Source organism: Nerophis lumbriciformis, linkage group LG13 (assembly GCF_033978685.3).
Source record: "Nerophis lumbriciformis linkage group LG13, RoL_Nlum_v2.1, whole genome shotgun sequence".
In the NCBI taxonomy this organism is placed as follows: domain Eukaryota; kingdom Metazoa; phylum Chordata; class Actinopteri; order Syngnathiformes; family Syngnathidae; genus Nerophis; species Nerophis lumbriciformis.
In genome coordinates, this window is record NC_084560.2 from 9395182 (window position 1) to 9411409 (window position 16228).

Below are 16228 nucleotides of genomic sequence, written 5' to 3' on the forward strand. Positions count from 1 at the left end.
AGTGCCCTTTTAGAGCACCAATCATTTTTGTGGATTTTTTTTATTGCTCAAAAAATAATGAATTAAAATCAATGATATGAATTATAGACCTATTTAATGGTAACATTACTTTACAACAAATATTACACTTTGCAATATATTTTTGGGTAAAATATTGAATATTTATTGTCTTTTCCATATAAAAACACTTAAGTTTTCTTTGACAAAAATGGCATAAAAGAAAACAGAAAAAATCTGTGAAAAAATTATTAAAACATATAATCGACATATATATCTTAAATTGTTCAAGAGACTTAAGCGTTAAAAAATATATATGACTTATTTTTAACACTTTTATGAGTAGTGCCCTTTTAGTTCACCAATAATTTTAGTGTTTTTTATTTACATTGCTCAAAAAATAATGAATGTTATCAATGATATGAATTATTGAACTATTTAGGGTACAATTAGTTTAAATCATATATTACACTTTGAAATCTAATTTTGGGAAACATTTTGAAATATTTTGTGTGTTTTCCATACAAAAACACTAAGTTTTCTTTGACAAAAATGGCATAAAACAAAACACAATAAATCTGGAAAAAATTATAAAATCGTATAATCGACAGATTTATCTTAAACTGATCAAGAGACTTAAGCGTTAAAAAATACACATTACTTATTTTTAACACTTTTATGAGTAGTGCCCGTTTATATCACCATTCATTTTTAGTGGATTTTTTTTTTCATTGCTCAAAAAATAACAAATTAAAATTAATGACATGAATTATTGACCTATTTAATGGTACAATTACTTTACGTCAAATATTACTCTCTAAAACATATTTTGGGGGAAAATGTTGGATGTTTTGTGTGTTTTCCATATAAAAACACTAAGTTTTCTTTGACAAGAATGGCATAAAACAAAACAGAAAAAATCCGGAAAAAATGATTAAAACATAAAATCGACATATATATCTTAAATTGATTAAGAGAATTAAGCGTTAAAAAATATATATGACTTATTTTTAACACTTTTATGAGTAATGCCCTTTTAGTTCACCAATAATGTTTGTGTTTTTTATTTCCATTGCTGAAAAAATAATGCATTAATTAATCAATGATATGAATTATTGACCTATTTAATGGTAATGTTACTTTACATCAGATATTACCCTTTGAAATATTTATTTGGGTAAAATATTGAATATTTTGTGTGTTTTCCATATAAAAACACTAAGTTTTATTTGACAAAAATGGCATAAAACAAAAAAAAATCTGAAAAACATTAAGAAAACTTATAATCAACAGATATATCTTACATTGATCAAGAGACTTAAGCGTTAAAAATGTATATAACTTATTTTTAACACTTATTTAGTGCCCTTTTAGATCACCAATAATTTTTGTGGATTTTTTTTTTTCATTGCTCCAAAAATAATGCACTCAAATCAATGATTTAATTATTGACCTATTTAATAATAATATGACTTCACGTCAAATATTACACTTTGAAATATATTTTTGGGTAAAATATGAATATTTTGTGTTTTCCATATAAAAACACTTTCTTTGACAAAAAGGGCATTAAACATCCATCCATCCATCCATTTTCTACCGCTTATTCCCTTTGGGGTTGCGGGGGGCGCTGGAGCAAACAAAACAAAATTGAAAAAAAAATTAAAACTTATAATTGACATATAAATCTTAATTTAATCAAGAGACTTAAGCGTTAAAAAATATGACTTATTTTTAACACTTTTATAAGTGGGGCTCTTTTAGATTCCCAATAATTTTTTGGGATTAAAAAAAAAAAATCAATAAATAATGAATTCAAATAAATGCTATGAATTATTGACCTATTTGAGGGTACAATTACTTTCAAATTGTATATTTTGTTTTTGCCATGAAAAACAAAGTTTTGACAAAAATGGTTTAAAAACATTAAAACAACTATTTTATAGCGACATATACGTAGACCTGAAGTTGATGTAGAGATTTAAGCATTAAATAATAACATTTATTTTTATATACATACAACATATTTTTAACATTTTTATGACTGAGACCCTTCCGGGTCCCTTGGACCAAACATGAGGGGAGCCCTTAAACAATCTATTTACTTTATTGGTGCAAAAAGTTTGTAAAGTCAACTAATTAAATTTGATAAAAGTTTTGGCCCATGTTGATATTGTAAAGACATTTTATTGCGATCCACTACATTGTCTTTATTCACACTAGCGCTGTAATATTCATTTATGCTGGTTATTGGAAGTAATCAACAGGTGCAGCTCAATAAATTAAAATAACTTCATACACGTTAATCATTTTAGGTAAAAAAAAATAAAAAAAAGTCAAACACTTATATTCCATAGATTGACTTCACACACTGAAAAAAGTTAAAGAATGGATTTTTTAATTTCTAAACATTTGGATGATTTGAGCTTAATATTAACATTGAGTTAATAATCTTACTCTTGATTTGAATGGTATTCAATAATTATATCTAACAACATTGTCAAATGATATGAAAGCATGTGTTAATTACAAAGATGACTATTTATTCAACGCAGGCTTAGGTCAGGCTAATTAGAAAAATAAATAATAACCAAATATATTGCACAAGGAGGGATTAATAACGAAAAATGAAGTTACATACAATTATATTGTGCTAAAATAAATAAAACTAGCAATGAATGTTTCCTAACTATAAAAATAAAATTCAAGTGAAAATGAAAATGAAAACACCGTTTCATGGCTTTAGTCATACTTTTTGCACTTAAGAAACTTCTCTATGACTTTAGCTCCAGTCTTCTGTTTTACGTAACACTAACCCACATTTAAAAAGGCCCAAAAAAGGTTTTGTTTGAATTATATTGTATTTTGTTTTACTAAGGCTTGATATGAATTTTGTTTTATTTGAATTATAATTAGGGCTGCAACAACTAATCGATTAAATCGATTAAAATTGATTATAAAGATAGTTGGCGATTAATTTAGTCATCGATTCGTTGGATCTATGCTATGCGCAGAGGCATTTTTTTTATTTTTTATAAACCTTTATTTATAAACTGCAACATGTACAAACAGCTGAGAAACAATAATCAAAATACATATGGTGCAAGTATGCTGTGTTTTTTCCAATAAAATACTGGAAAGGATAGAAATGTAGTTTGTTTCTTTTATCCGATATTAATCGAAGTAATAATCGACAGATTAATCGATTATCAAATTAATCGTTAGTTGCAGCCCTAATTATAATTTATTATAATTTTGTGTTATGATTTTATTTAAGTTTTTATTTGAATGTGTGTCATGTAGTTGCTCAAAATTTGCAAACAAAAGTCCCGTTGGGGTTTATTTTGAAGTGAAATTTTCCAGCGAGTCAGTCTCATCTCATCTTTGCACTGGAAATATATTTTGTGATTAATTTGTGTTTATACATGTTTAATGCGATAATGTTCAGTGATTAATTGCATGCATAAGATTTAACATCCAATTATGTTACATTATTTAGTTACAGACGAGATGCAACATTTTAACTGCTATTTTTAAATCAGATTAATCACATTTGCAATTTGATGAATCACGATTAATCACAGTCAATTGATATGAAAAAAAAAAAAAAAAAAAAAAATACAGGATGGTGTCTAACAGTGTGTCTTAACCATAGGGCACCCCCTCGAGACTACCCAAAAATATCTGTTTGTGGTCCTTATGGACCGCAGCAGTAATACACTTTTCCACCACTTGTGGCAGTAATGACAATATCAAACAAACAGAATAAAGCCTGGAGCTAAAGTCATCAAGAAGTTTCTTAAACGCAAAAAAATATGACTTAAGGGGTAAAGCTGTATTTTCATTTGTACTTAAATTTTATTGTCATATATATTATTATTATTTAATATTAATTAAGTTAGAATTTAGTTTAGCGCTGTGTAACTGAATGTATATGTATTTTCCATCCAGTTTTTGAGTACCTTATTTTTGCAGTATATTAATTTTAAATACATTTTTGCAATCAGTCTGACCTAAGCCTTAAAAATAATCTTTGTGGTTAACACTTGTTTGCCTATCGTTTGACAACGTTTATGCTGTTAAACTGTAAGTAATTTAGACATAATAATGAAATCAAGAATAGGGCTGCAACCAACAACTAATTTGATAATCGATTAATCTGTCGATTATTACTCAGATTAATCGATTAATAATCGGATAAAAGAGACAAACTACATTTCTATCCTTTCCAGTATTTTATTGAAAAACAACAGCATACTGGCACCATACTTATTTTGATTATTGTTTCTCAGCTGTTTGTAAATGTTGCAGTTCATAAATAAAGTTTTATTTATAAAAATAAATAAATTTAAAAAAAGTAGCCTCTGCGCATGCGCATAGCATAGATCCAACGAATCGATGACTAAATTAATCGCCAACTATTTTTATAATCGATTTTAATCGATTAGTTGTTGCAGCCCTAATCAAGAGTAAGATTACTAATTCGCTGTTAGTATGTGAGTGGGCCCCGGGCCCCTTTTGTAGTGGGAAAGTTGTTTTCGGAGGTCAAAAAGGTGAAGAACCATTGGTGTATAAAATGTGCATTTCCAAAGAATATGTGCGCTTCGAAAGAAGAAAAGCAAGCACAAATGTGCAAGATGTGAATCTGACAAACACCAGCAACAACAACAACAACAAATGTTCAATAGCATTGATTTTGCATAATACATTTAAGTGTAAGACATTAAGTTAACAGTTAAACAGTTTCATCTAAAGTTTTATTTTGAAGTGAAATTTGCCAGCGAGCACACCAGTAAGTCCACTAAATCATCTTTACACTGGAAATACATTTTGTGATTAATCTGTGTTTATATATATATATATATATATATATATATATATATATATATATATATATATATATATATATATATATATATATATATATATATATATATATATATATATATATATTTCTGATTCTGATATGTAATCCCCTGAAAAGCAGGGAAACCTGCGAAACAGGCTTGTCGGGATGAAATAGCCTCTGTGTTTTTTCCTAACCTAACGTATATATGTGTATGTATAAACACCTTTTTTTATAAGAATACATTTAAAAATATATATTTTTAGGCCATTTCCATGCAACCAAAAGGAGCTTTTCTAATCTGTAATCTGTTTTGAAGATTTTTTCATTATAATTATTATATCAAATAATACTGTGTGAGAAAACTGTTTTGAATCGAGAATTGATTCTGGATCAAATCATCACCGCATGAATTGGATCGAATCGTTCGGTATTCAAACATTCGCACCCTTAATATTTAGTGACACGAGAGAGATGCAAAATGTGCGAAACATCTTTGCAATAATGACTAAGGCACTTTCATGTAAAAATAATATATACCAAATTAATACAAACATTGAATTATTGTGTTCATGTGGCTTTCATCCAGGCTTGTTTACTATGTGTCATCTAAAGCAGTGTTTTTCAACCACTGTGCTGTGGCTCACTAGTGTGCCGTGGGAGATGATCTAATTTCACCTATTTGGGTTAAAAATAGTTTTTGCAAACCAGTAATTATAGTCTGCAAATGATGTGTTGTTGTTGAGTGTCCGTGCTGTCTAGAGCTCGGCAGAGTAACCGTGTAATACTCTTCCATATCAGTAGGTGGAAGCAGGTAGCTAATTGCTTTGTAGATGTTGGAAACAGCGGGAGGCAGTGTGCAGGTAAAAAGGTATCTAATGCTTAAACCAAAAATAAACAAAAGGTGAGTGCCCCTAAGAAAAGGCATTGAAGCTTAGGGAAGGCTATGCAGAACAAAACTAAAACTGAACTGGCTGCAAAGTAAACAAAAACAGAATGCTGGACGACAGCAAAGACTTACTGTGAAGCAAAGATGGCGTCCACATGTACATCCCCGAACATGACATGACAATCAACAATGTCCCCACAAAGAAGGATAAAAACCACTGAAATATTCTTGATTGCTAAAACAAAGTAGATGCGGGAAATATCGTTTAAAGGAACACATGAAACTGCTACAGGAAAATACCAAAAAAAGAGAAAAAGCCACCAAAATAGGAGCGCAAGACAAGACCTAAAACACTACACAGCAAAAAACTCTAAATAAGTCAGGGTGTGATATGACAGGTGGTGACAGTACACCTACTTTGAGACAAGAGCTATAGTGATGCATGCTTGGTTATGGTTTAAAGTCATATCCAACGACTTTTTACTGTCAACTGAGGTTGGTTTTTTTAATGATTTCTGCTGGTGGTGTGCCTCCGCATTTTTTCAACGCAAAAAAATGTGCCTTGGCTCAAAAAAGGTTTAAAAACACTCACCTAAAGGACATTCCTTACATTCTGAGAGAGCTGCTTTTAATCATTTGAATGAAAAAAGTCACACTTGACCCTCTGATGGAGAAAATGTTCCAATTTTGACTTAATATAACTTTTTTGGTTCAGTTCTCAATATTGTCAATAAAATAAGTTTGCTTATGTGCTTTATAATTTGGAGATGTAAGGGGTGTAATAAAGGAACCAAATGTCTTTTAAAAAGGGTTGCAATTGGAACATTATACATTCGAGTCATACCAAAGACTATAAAAATGGGACCCATTACCTCCCTGCTTGGCACTCAGCATCAAGGGTTGGAATTGGGGGTTAAATCACCAAAATGATTCCCGGGCGCGGCCACCGCTGCTGCCCACTGCTCCCCTCACCTCCCAGGGGGTGCTCAAGGGTGATGGGTCAAATGCAGAGGATAATCTCGCCACACCTAGTGTGTGTGTGACAATCATTGGTACTTTAACTTTAACTTTAACTTTATTAGTGTCCAGCATCACATTGCTCTGAAACTAAATGTTTTTGTTGCGTTTTGTTTGTTATGATCCTCGTATTGTTTCATATTTGTTGTCTTCTACATGTTACTAAATAGTCTCCCTGCAATATATTCATGTTTTTCCTAAGGTACCAATTTGACAATGTCCACCAATAGCATGAAAGTGTGTGCCATTCAAAACAAGTCTGCGCTCCCAGATCCACAGTGACACTTTTCTTGTGCTCGCTCAGCTTTAGGAAGGAAGTGACGGGTTCCTGCGTATTGAGTGAGGCCTTGGAGCTTTTGTTCCAGGACATGAATTGTTCTGCACTCTTTAAACCTTGTTTCTGCTGCCTCATCCTAAAGCTCGATCAGCGCCCCCTGCTGGGATTTGCAATGAATACAAGCGGACCAGATAATAATAGAGGCAGCTGCTCTTTATGGGACAGACATTTATTGTGTGAATGCACACATGGTTTTCTACAACAAAATTCATCTACAAACCCCGTTTCCATATGAGTTGGGAAATTGTGTTAGATGTAAATATAAACGGAATACAATGATTTGCAAATCCTTTTCAACCCATGAATGCACTACAAAGACAACATATTTGATGTTCAAACTCATAAACTTTATTTTTTTTTGCAAATAATAATTAACTTAGAATTTCTGCAACACGTGCCAAAGTAGTTGGGAAAGGGCATGTTCACCACTGTGTTACATCACCTTTTCTTTCAACAACACTCAATAAACGATTGGGAACTGAGGAAACTAATTGTTGAAGCTTTGAAAGTGGAATTCTTTCCCATTCTTGTTTTATGTAGAGCTTCAGTCGTTCAACAGTCCGGGGTCTCCGCTGTCGTATTTTAGGCTTCATAATGCGGCACACATTTTCGATGGAGACAGGTCTGGACTGCAGGCGGGCCAGGAAAGTACGAAGCCACGCTGTTGTAACACGTGCTGAATGCGGCTTGGCATTGTCTTGCTGAAATAAGCAGGGGCGTCCATGAAAAAGACGGCGCTTCGATGGCAGCATATGTTGTTCCAAAACCTGTATGTACCTTTCAGCATTAATGGTCCCTTCACAGATGTGTAAGTTACCCATACCTTGGGCACTAATGCACCCCCATACCATCACAGATGCTGGCTTTTACACTTTGCGCCTATAACAATCCGGATGGTTCTTTTCCTCTTTGGTCCGGAGGACACGACATCCACAGTTTCCAAAAACAATTTGAAATGTGGACTCGTCAGACCACAGAACACTTTTCCACTTTGCATGAGTCCATCTTAGATGATCTCGGGCCCAGAGAAGCCGGCCGCGTTTCTGGATGTTGTTGATAAATGGCTTTCGCTTTGCATAGTAGAGCTTTAACTTGCACTTACGGATGTAGCGACCAACTGTATTTACAAACCCCGTTTCCATATGAGTTGGGAAATTGTGTTAGATGTAAATATAAACGGAATACAATGATTTGCAAATCCTTTTCAACCCATATTCAGTTGAATGCACTACAAAGACAACATATTTGATGTTCAAACTCATAAACTTTATTTTTTTTTTGCAAATAATAATTAACTTAGAATTTCATGGCTGCAACACGTGCCAAAGTAGTTGGGAAAGGGCATGTTCACCACTGTGTTACATCACCTTTTCTTTCAACAACACTCAATAAACGATTGGGAACTGAGGAAACTAATTGTTGAAGCTTTGAAAGTGGAATTCTTTCCCAAACCTGTTTTATGTAGAGCTTCAGTCGTTCAACAGTCCGGAGTCTCCGCTGTCGTATTTTAGGCTTCATAATGCGGCACACATTTTCGATGGAGACAGGTCTGGACTGCAGGCGGGCCAGGAAAGTACGAAGCCACGCTGTTGTAACACGTGCTGAATGTGGCTTGGCATTGTCTTGCTGAAATAAGCAGGGGCGTCCATGAAAAAGACGGCGCTTCGATGGCAGCATATGTTGTTCCAAAACCTGTATGTACCTTTCAGCATTAATGGTCCCTTCACAGATGTGTAAGTTACCCATGCCTTGGGCACTAATGCACCCCCATACCATCACAGATGCTGGCTTTTGAACTTTGCGTCGATAACAGTCTGGATGGTTCGCTTCCCCTTTGGTCCGGATGACACGATGTCGAATATTTCCAAAAACAATTTGAAATGTGGACTCGTCAGACCACAGAACACTTTTCCACTTTGCATGGGTCCATCTTAGATGATCTCGGGCCCAGAAAAGCCGGCCGCGTTTCTGGATGTTGTTGATAAATGGCTTTCGCTTTGCATAGTAGAGCTTTAACTTGCACTTACAGATGTAGCGACCAACTGTATTTAGTGACAGTGGTTTTCTGAAGTGTTCCTGAGCCCATGTGGTGATATCCTTTAGAGATTGATGTCGGTTTTTGATAGAGTGCCGTCTGAGGGATCGAAGGTCACGGTCATCAATGTTGGTTTCCGGTCATGCCGCTTACGTGGAGTGATTTCTCCAGATTCTCTGAACCTTTTGATGATATTATGGACCGTAGATGTTGAAATCCCTACATTCCTTGCAATTGCACTTTGAGAAACGTTGTTCTTAAACTGTTTGACTATTTGCTCACACAGTTGTGGACAAAGGGGTGTACCTCGCCCCATCCTTGTTTGTGAATGACTGAGCATTTCATGGAATCTACTTTTTATACCCAATCATGGCACCCACCTGTTCCCAATTTGCCTGTTCACCTGTGGGATGTTCCAAATAAGTGTTTGATGAGCATTCCTCAACTTTATCAGTATTTATTGCCACCTTTCCCAACTTCTTTGTCACGTGTTGCTGGCATCAAATTCTAAAGTTAATGATTATTTGCAAAAAAAAAAAAAGTTTATCAGTTTGAACATCAAATATGTTGTCTTTGTAGCATATTCAACTGAATATGGGTTGAAAATGATTTGCAAATCATTGTATTCCGTTTATAGTTACATCTAACACAATTTCCCAACTCATATGGAAACGGGGTTTGTAAATATATTGACAAATATGAGATTATTGTATAAGTAAAGAAGAGCAGGCAGCAGCTCACACATTCTCATACTTTCTGTAACATCCAGGAAAAAATTATGTCTCAACTATAATCTACACTAAGGAGAATTGTTTTTATTTAAATGTTGACAATGTTTCAGGAGTGCATGGAATCCATAAAGTGTTATACAATTGTATAAAATCTATTAATTTAGTTATTGTTATGTAGAGAAATGTCACACTTTTTCAAATTTTCCCATGAGATTTTCCATATTTTGAAATGCAAATTTTAATGCTCCTTTTAGACCGGGGGTCGGCAACCCAAAATGTCAAAAGAGCCATATTGGACCAAAAAAACAAATCTGTCTGGACTGGAGCCTCACAAAATTAAACACCTTATATAAGTGTTATAATGAAGGCAACACATGATGTAAGTGTCTATATTAGCCTACTATCAAAATGACTTTAAAAGTCTTATTTAAGTGTTATAATGAAGACAACACATGATGTAAGTGTCTATATTAGTTATGTTAGCCTACTGTCAAAATGACATTAAAAGTCTTATATAAGTGTCATAATGAAGACAACACATGATGTGTCTATATTAGCCTACTACCAAAATGACTTTAAAAGTCTTTTATAAGTGTTATAATGAAGACAACACATGATGTAAGTGTCTATATTAGCTATATTAGCCTACTATCAAAATGACTTTAAAAGTCTTATATAAGTGTTATAATGAAGACAACACATGATGTAAGTGTCTATATTAGCCTACTATCAAAATGACTTTAAAAGTCTTTTATAAGTGTTATAATGAAGACAACACATGATGTAAGTGTCTATTTTTCCTATATTAGCCTACTGTCAAAATGACTTTAAAAGTCTTATATAAGTGTTATAATGAAGACAACACATGATGTAAGTGTCTATATTAGCTATATTAGCCTACTATCAAAATGACTTTAAAAGTCTTATATAAGTGTTATAATGAAGACAACACATGTTGTACGTGCCTATTTTAGTTATATTAGCCTACTATCAAAATGACTTTAAAAGTCTTATATAAGTGTTATAATGAAGACAACACATGATGTAAGTTTCTATATTAGCCTACTATCAAAATGACTTTAAAATTCTTTTATAAGTGTTATAATGAAGACAACACATGATGTAAGTGTCTATTTTAGCTATATTAGCCTACTATCAAAATTACTTTAAAAGTCTTATATAAGTGTTATAATGAAGACAACATACGATGTACGAGTCTATTTTAGTTATATTAGCCTACTATCAAAATTACTTTAAAAGTCTTTTATAAGTGTTATAATGAAGACAACACATGATGTAAGTGTCTATATTAGCTATATTAGCCTACTATCAAAATGACTTTAAAAGTCTTATATAAGTGTTATCATGAAGGCAACTCATGATGTAAGTGTCTATATTAGCCTACTATCAAAATTACTTTAAAAGTCTTATATAAGTGTTATAATGAAGACAACACACGATGTACGTGTCTATTTTAGTTATATTAGCCTACTATCAGAATTACTTTAAAAGTCTTATATAAGTGTTATAATGAAGACAACACATGATGTAAGTGTCTATATTAGGTATATTAGCCTACTATCAAAATGACTTTAAAAGTCTTATATAAGTGTTATCATGAAGGCAACTCATGATGTAAGTGTCTATATTAGCGATATTAGCCTACTATCAAAATGACTTTAAAAGTCTTATATAAGTGTTATCATGAAGGCAACTCATGATGTAAGTGGCTATATTAGCCTACTATCAAAATTACTTTAAAAGTCTTATATAAGTGTTATAATGAAGACAACACATGATGTACGTGTCTATTTTAGTTATATTAGCCTACTATCAGAATGACTTTAAAAGACTTATATAAGTGTTGTAATGAAGACAACACATGATGTGTCTATATTAGCGATATTAGCCTACTATCAAAATGACTTTAAAAGTCTTATATAAGTGTTATCATGAAGGCAACTCATGATGTAAGTGTCTATATTAGCTATATTAGCCTACTATCAAAATTACTTTAAAAGTCTTATATAAGTGTTATAATGAAGACAACACACGATGTACGTGTCTATTTTAGTTATATTAGCCTACTATCAGAATTACTTTAAAAGTCTTATATAAGTGTTATAATGAAGACAACACATGATGTAAGTGTCTATATTAGCGATATTAGCCTACTATCAAAATGACTTTAAAAGTCTTATCAGTGTTATCATGAAGGCAACTCATGATGTAAGTGTCTATATTAGCTATATTAGCCTACTATCAAAATTACTTTAAAAGTCTTATATAAGTGTTATCATGAAGGCAACTCATGATGTAAGTGTCTATATTAGCCTACTATCAAAATGACTTTAAAAGTCGTATATAAGTGTTATAATGAAGACAACACATGATGTAAGTGTCTATATTAAATCTCTCTTAAAAACATACTTTTATTCCATGGCTTTTAACACTGAGTGATATCCATCCTGCAATGGCGCCCCATAATACACCTGCTGTGATCCTGTTTTTATGTTTTTATGTTTTTATTAATTCTATTTTAATTATTTATTTTTTATCGTGTTCTGTTTGTGTTGTGTTTGCTCGGTACTCGTTTTATCTTTTAACCTGCTCATTGTACAGCACTTTGGCTACCCCTGTGGTAAATTTTAAATGTGCTCTATAAATAAAGTTGATTTGATTTGATTTGATATTAGCCTACTATCAAAATGACTTTAAAAGTCGTATATAAGTGTTATAATGAAGACAACACATGATGTAAGTGTCTTTATTAGCTATATTAGCCTACTATCAAAATGACTTTAAAAGCGTTGTATTAGTGTTATAATGAAGACAACACAAATGAATATGGCCTCCAAATATCACTTATCGGCCTCCTTGACTACTAATAATCCGTATCGGCCCTGAAAAACCATATCACGGACCATATATTGTTTTCTCGCGATGTGTGTAACATGGTTAGCTATTTGCTAAACACGCTGGTGTTTTGTCTTTCCTCAGATACTGAGCAACCACAAACCCGGAGAGAAACCAGCACCAGGTCCCAGGAGACCATCGGTGCGTCCACTGAGATGTTTACGTCCTCCACAGACGGTCACTCCTCCGAAACCAGCAGCAGCAGCAGTAGCGACTGGAGGGACTCCCCGCAAACACCACATCTTCCTGACGTGTCACTCGGTATCTCTGATCGAGCACTGTCTCCTCGGACGGTGACAGAGGAGCTGCCGCGGGACAGCCCGCGCTCCAGTGTGCGCACGGGGGAGCCCGCGTCGTCCCCGTCGCAGACACAGGCCCTCACGGGCCGCATCTTCAACGCCACCGCCGTCAGTCGGGCTGGCGAGAGGACGCTGCTGTCCGTCACCTCGTCTTCCTCCAGCAATAGCTCGGCGGTCACACAGGACTTCAGCTCCCATCAGCCCCGCTCCACCTGGAGCGTCGCATCCACCGTGGAGACCGAGGACTACACCCACAGCGCCCCGTCCACCAGGAGTGAAGAAACCAGGAGCCGCTCTTTAACTGCGTCTTCTTCTTCAGAGCCTGACAGCCCAGAGACCCCCGCAGGGACCCAAACTCTTGTTGGACCTCTAAATGCCACCCAGCATCAATACATCCCAACATCAGAGGAACCTTCACAGTCAACACGCGGGCTCTCCAGCACAGACCCCATCCATGAGTCCACCTCATCCACGCCTCCTGCTGGACTCCCCACGCTTACATCATACCCATATTCCACCGTCCAGCCCTCCACGGAATCTTCCACCGGAACGGGCAGCTTCAGCACTCGGAGGCACGAGGGCACCGAGAGTTCACCCGAGAGCAGAGAGGAAAGTGTGAGCTTTATTGTCACCACAGCGCCCCCTCTGGTCAGCAGTACAACTAACCAGTATGACTCTCAGAGGGAAACAACTGCAGTCTTCATCGCCACGACAACAGTCACAGGAACTGACAGGTAAGTGCTCAATGTCACAGCAGGTTTTTTACTATTGTCATACTGTAATTTCTGGACTATAAAGCACACGGGTATTTAAGCCTCACCCTCTAAATATAGTCTAAAAACATATTTTTATTAATTAGCCGCACCGGACTATGAGTCACAGATATATACGTTGTGAAATTAATTATTTACACAGAAATATTTTGTAAATGTTTATTAACACAGGCTTCGAATTTTTACTTTTTAAGGTCAAGGCAAGTGTAGCCTTAAAGGAGGACTCATTTTAGGGCACCAAGGCAAACATTATTTTCTTTCGAGGCAGGGGCTCCAAAGTGTATATATGTATATTAGAGATGCGCGGTTTGCGGGCACAGCCGCGGAGTCCGCGGATTATCCGCGGATCGGGCGGATGAAATTTAAAAAAATAAGATTTTATCCGCGTGCGGGTCGGGTCGGGCGGATCAATTAGATTTTTTTTTTTTTTTTTTTTTTTTTTTTTTTTTTTTTTTTTTTGCGGGTGGCAGTTAAACCAATTCGGAAATATATACACATAGTTAAATGTTGTTACCCACATACGAAAAACGAGCAGGCACCTGCTGCATATGCCACAACAGAAGAAAAAAAAAGAAAAGAGATGGACACTTTTACGGAGCGGAGAAGGGACGAGGCCCCTTCCCCCGAGAGGGCCCCACCGGGAGCCGTAGCTGAGGCGATCCGCGAGAAGGGCCCGACGCATGTCCAGGGTCACTACCGCGCCCACCGCACCGACACCCCGCCTCGTCCGCCTTCGCCGCGGCCGGCGTCACGCGCAGCAGGTAAGCAGCATACCTGCCCGCCACCCCCCGAAATTCACATTTCTATCACAATTATCATACTGTAAACATGGTAAGCTAACTTCATTAAAATTAATAGTCCTGTCAATAGCATGGAATTACAATTCAAATGTAGTTTTTTTGTAAGCCTTTCAAAAGAATTCAAAATATGAAAAATTAATGAAAATTAATTTAAGCCATCAGACACTTTGAAAAGTGGCACATCACATCTCTAATGTAATCATTTTAACTTTTCAACAGAAATAGCACTGCAAAAATATTAAGGACATACTTCTGTATTTTGGTAGTTATGCTGTCAACATTTAACAAGATTTCTTCAACTTGGACTTGAAAGCATAAATAGTATAAACACTTTTAACAGTATGTCGTGCTGTGAAATACAGCCGACAGGATTGCGCACCACACAGGAAGCAAGGCCAAAGTGCATGCAGGTGCAGGAGAAGAAAGGACTTCTTTCATTTAAGGTTTGTGATAAACCATCAAACTCATTCGTTAAAAGGACTCTATAGTAATATAAAGCGAATTTTTCTGGACATTATCATGCAAGAAAAGTTTATTTTTGGGATCGCGATCACCGCGTAATGATTTTTAAAGGTTGCATTACATTATTAACTGTCCCATGTGATCAGCCAGTGCAATTGGAAGTCCATGCTCAATTATTGCCTCCGTAAATAAAACTTCGGCATTTATCACATCCAAAGAATCTGTTTGGGCGACGAAAAACGTTGAAAGTTTTCCACTTGTATCGCTAGCAACGGCATTAGACTTGTGTTTTTTTGTCCCAACGTGGTCTTTTACATCGCTAATTCCTCCGTGTCCGATCGAAAAATCTTGTCTGCACAAGGTGCAATTCGCGTAGTTTTCACCCTTTTTTTTTTTTTTAATTAATATTAGATATATAACAACGGGCGGATGGCGGTCGGATGCAGTTCTGATCAAACGTTACATCGGGTGGATGGCGGATGGTTGACGACTTTCTGACGCGGTTGCGGATGAGATAAATTGCCTATCCGCGCATCTCTAATGTATATACAAACCCCGTTTCCATATGAGTTGGGAAATTGTGTTAGATGTAAATATAAACGGAATATCGATCCGTTGTGGTGAAGAAGGAGCTGAGCCGGAAGGCAAAGCTCTCAATTTACAGGTCGATCTATGTTCCCATCCTCACCTATGGTCATGAGCTTTGGGTTATGACCGAAAGGACAAGATCACGGGTACAAGCGGCCCAAATGAGTTTCCTCCGCCGGGTGGCGGGGCTCTCCCTTAGAGATAGGGTGAGAAGCTCTGTCATCCGCAGGGAGCTCAAAGTAAAGCCGCTGCTCCTCCACATCTAGAGGAGCCAGATGAGGTGGTTCGGGCATCTGGTCAGGATGCCACCCGATCGCCTCCCTAGGGAGGTGTTTAGGGCACGTCCGACCGGTAGGAGGCCACGGGGAAGACCCAGGACACGTTGGGAAGACTATGTCTCCCGGCTGGCCTGGGAACGCCTCGGGATCCCCTGGGAAGAGCTGGACGAAGTGGCTGGGGAGAGGGAAGTCTGGGCTTCCCTGCTTAGGCTGCTGCCCCCGCGACCCGACCTCGGACAAGCGGAAGAAGATGGATGGAT

General features: G+C 35.9%; 1 protein-coding gene across 2 annotated transcripts in view; it reads left to right on the forward strand.

The window, feature by feature from the left end:
* The window catches only part of heg1 (heart development protein with EGF-like domains 1), a 76015-nt gene that overhangs the window by 3113 nt on the left and 56674 nt on the right, over nt 1-16228 (forward strand). For both annotated transcript variants that reach the window (XM_061971734.1, XM_061971733.2), the window contains exon 2: nt 12853-13801. In XM_061971734.1, coding sequence (XP_061827718.1) covers nt 12853-13801 — 949 coding nt within the window. The remainder of the gene's footprint in view (nt 1-12852; nt 13802-16228) is intronic.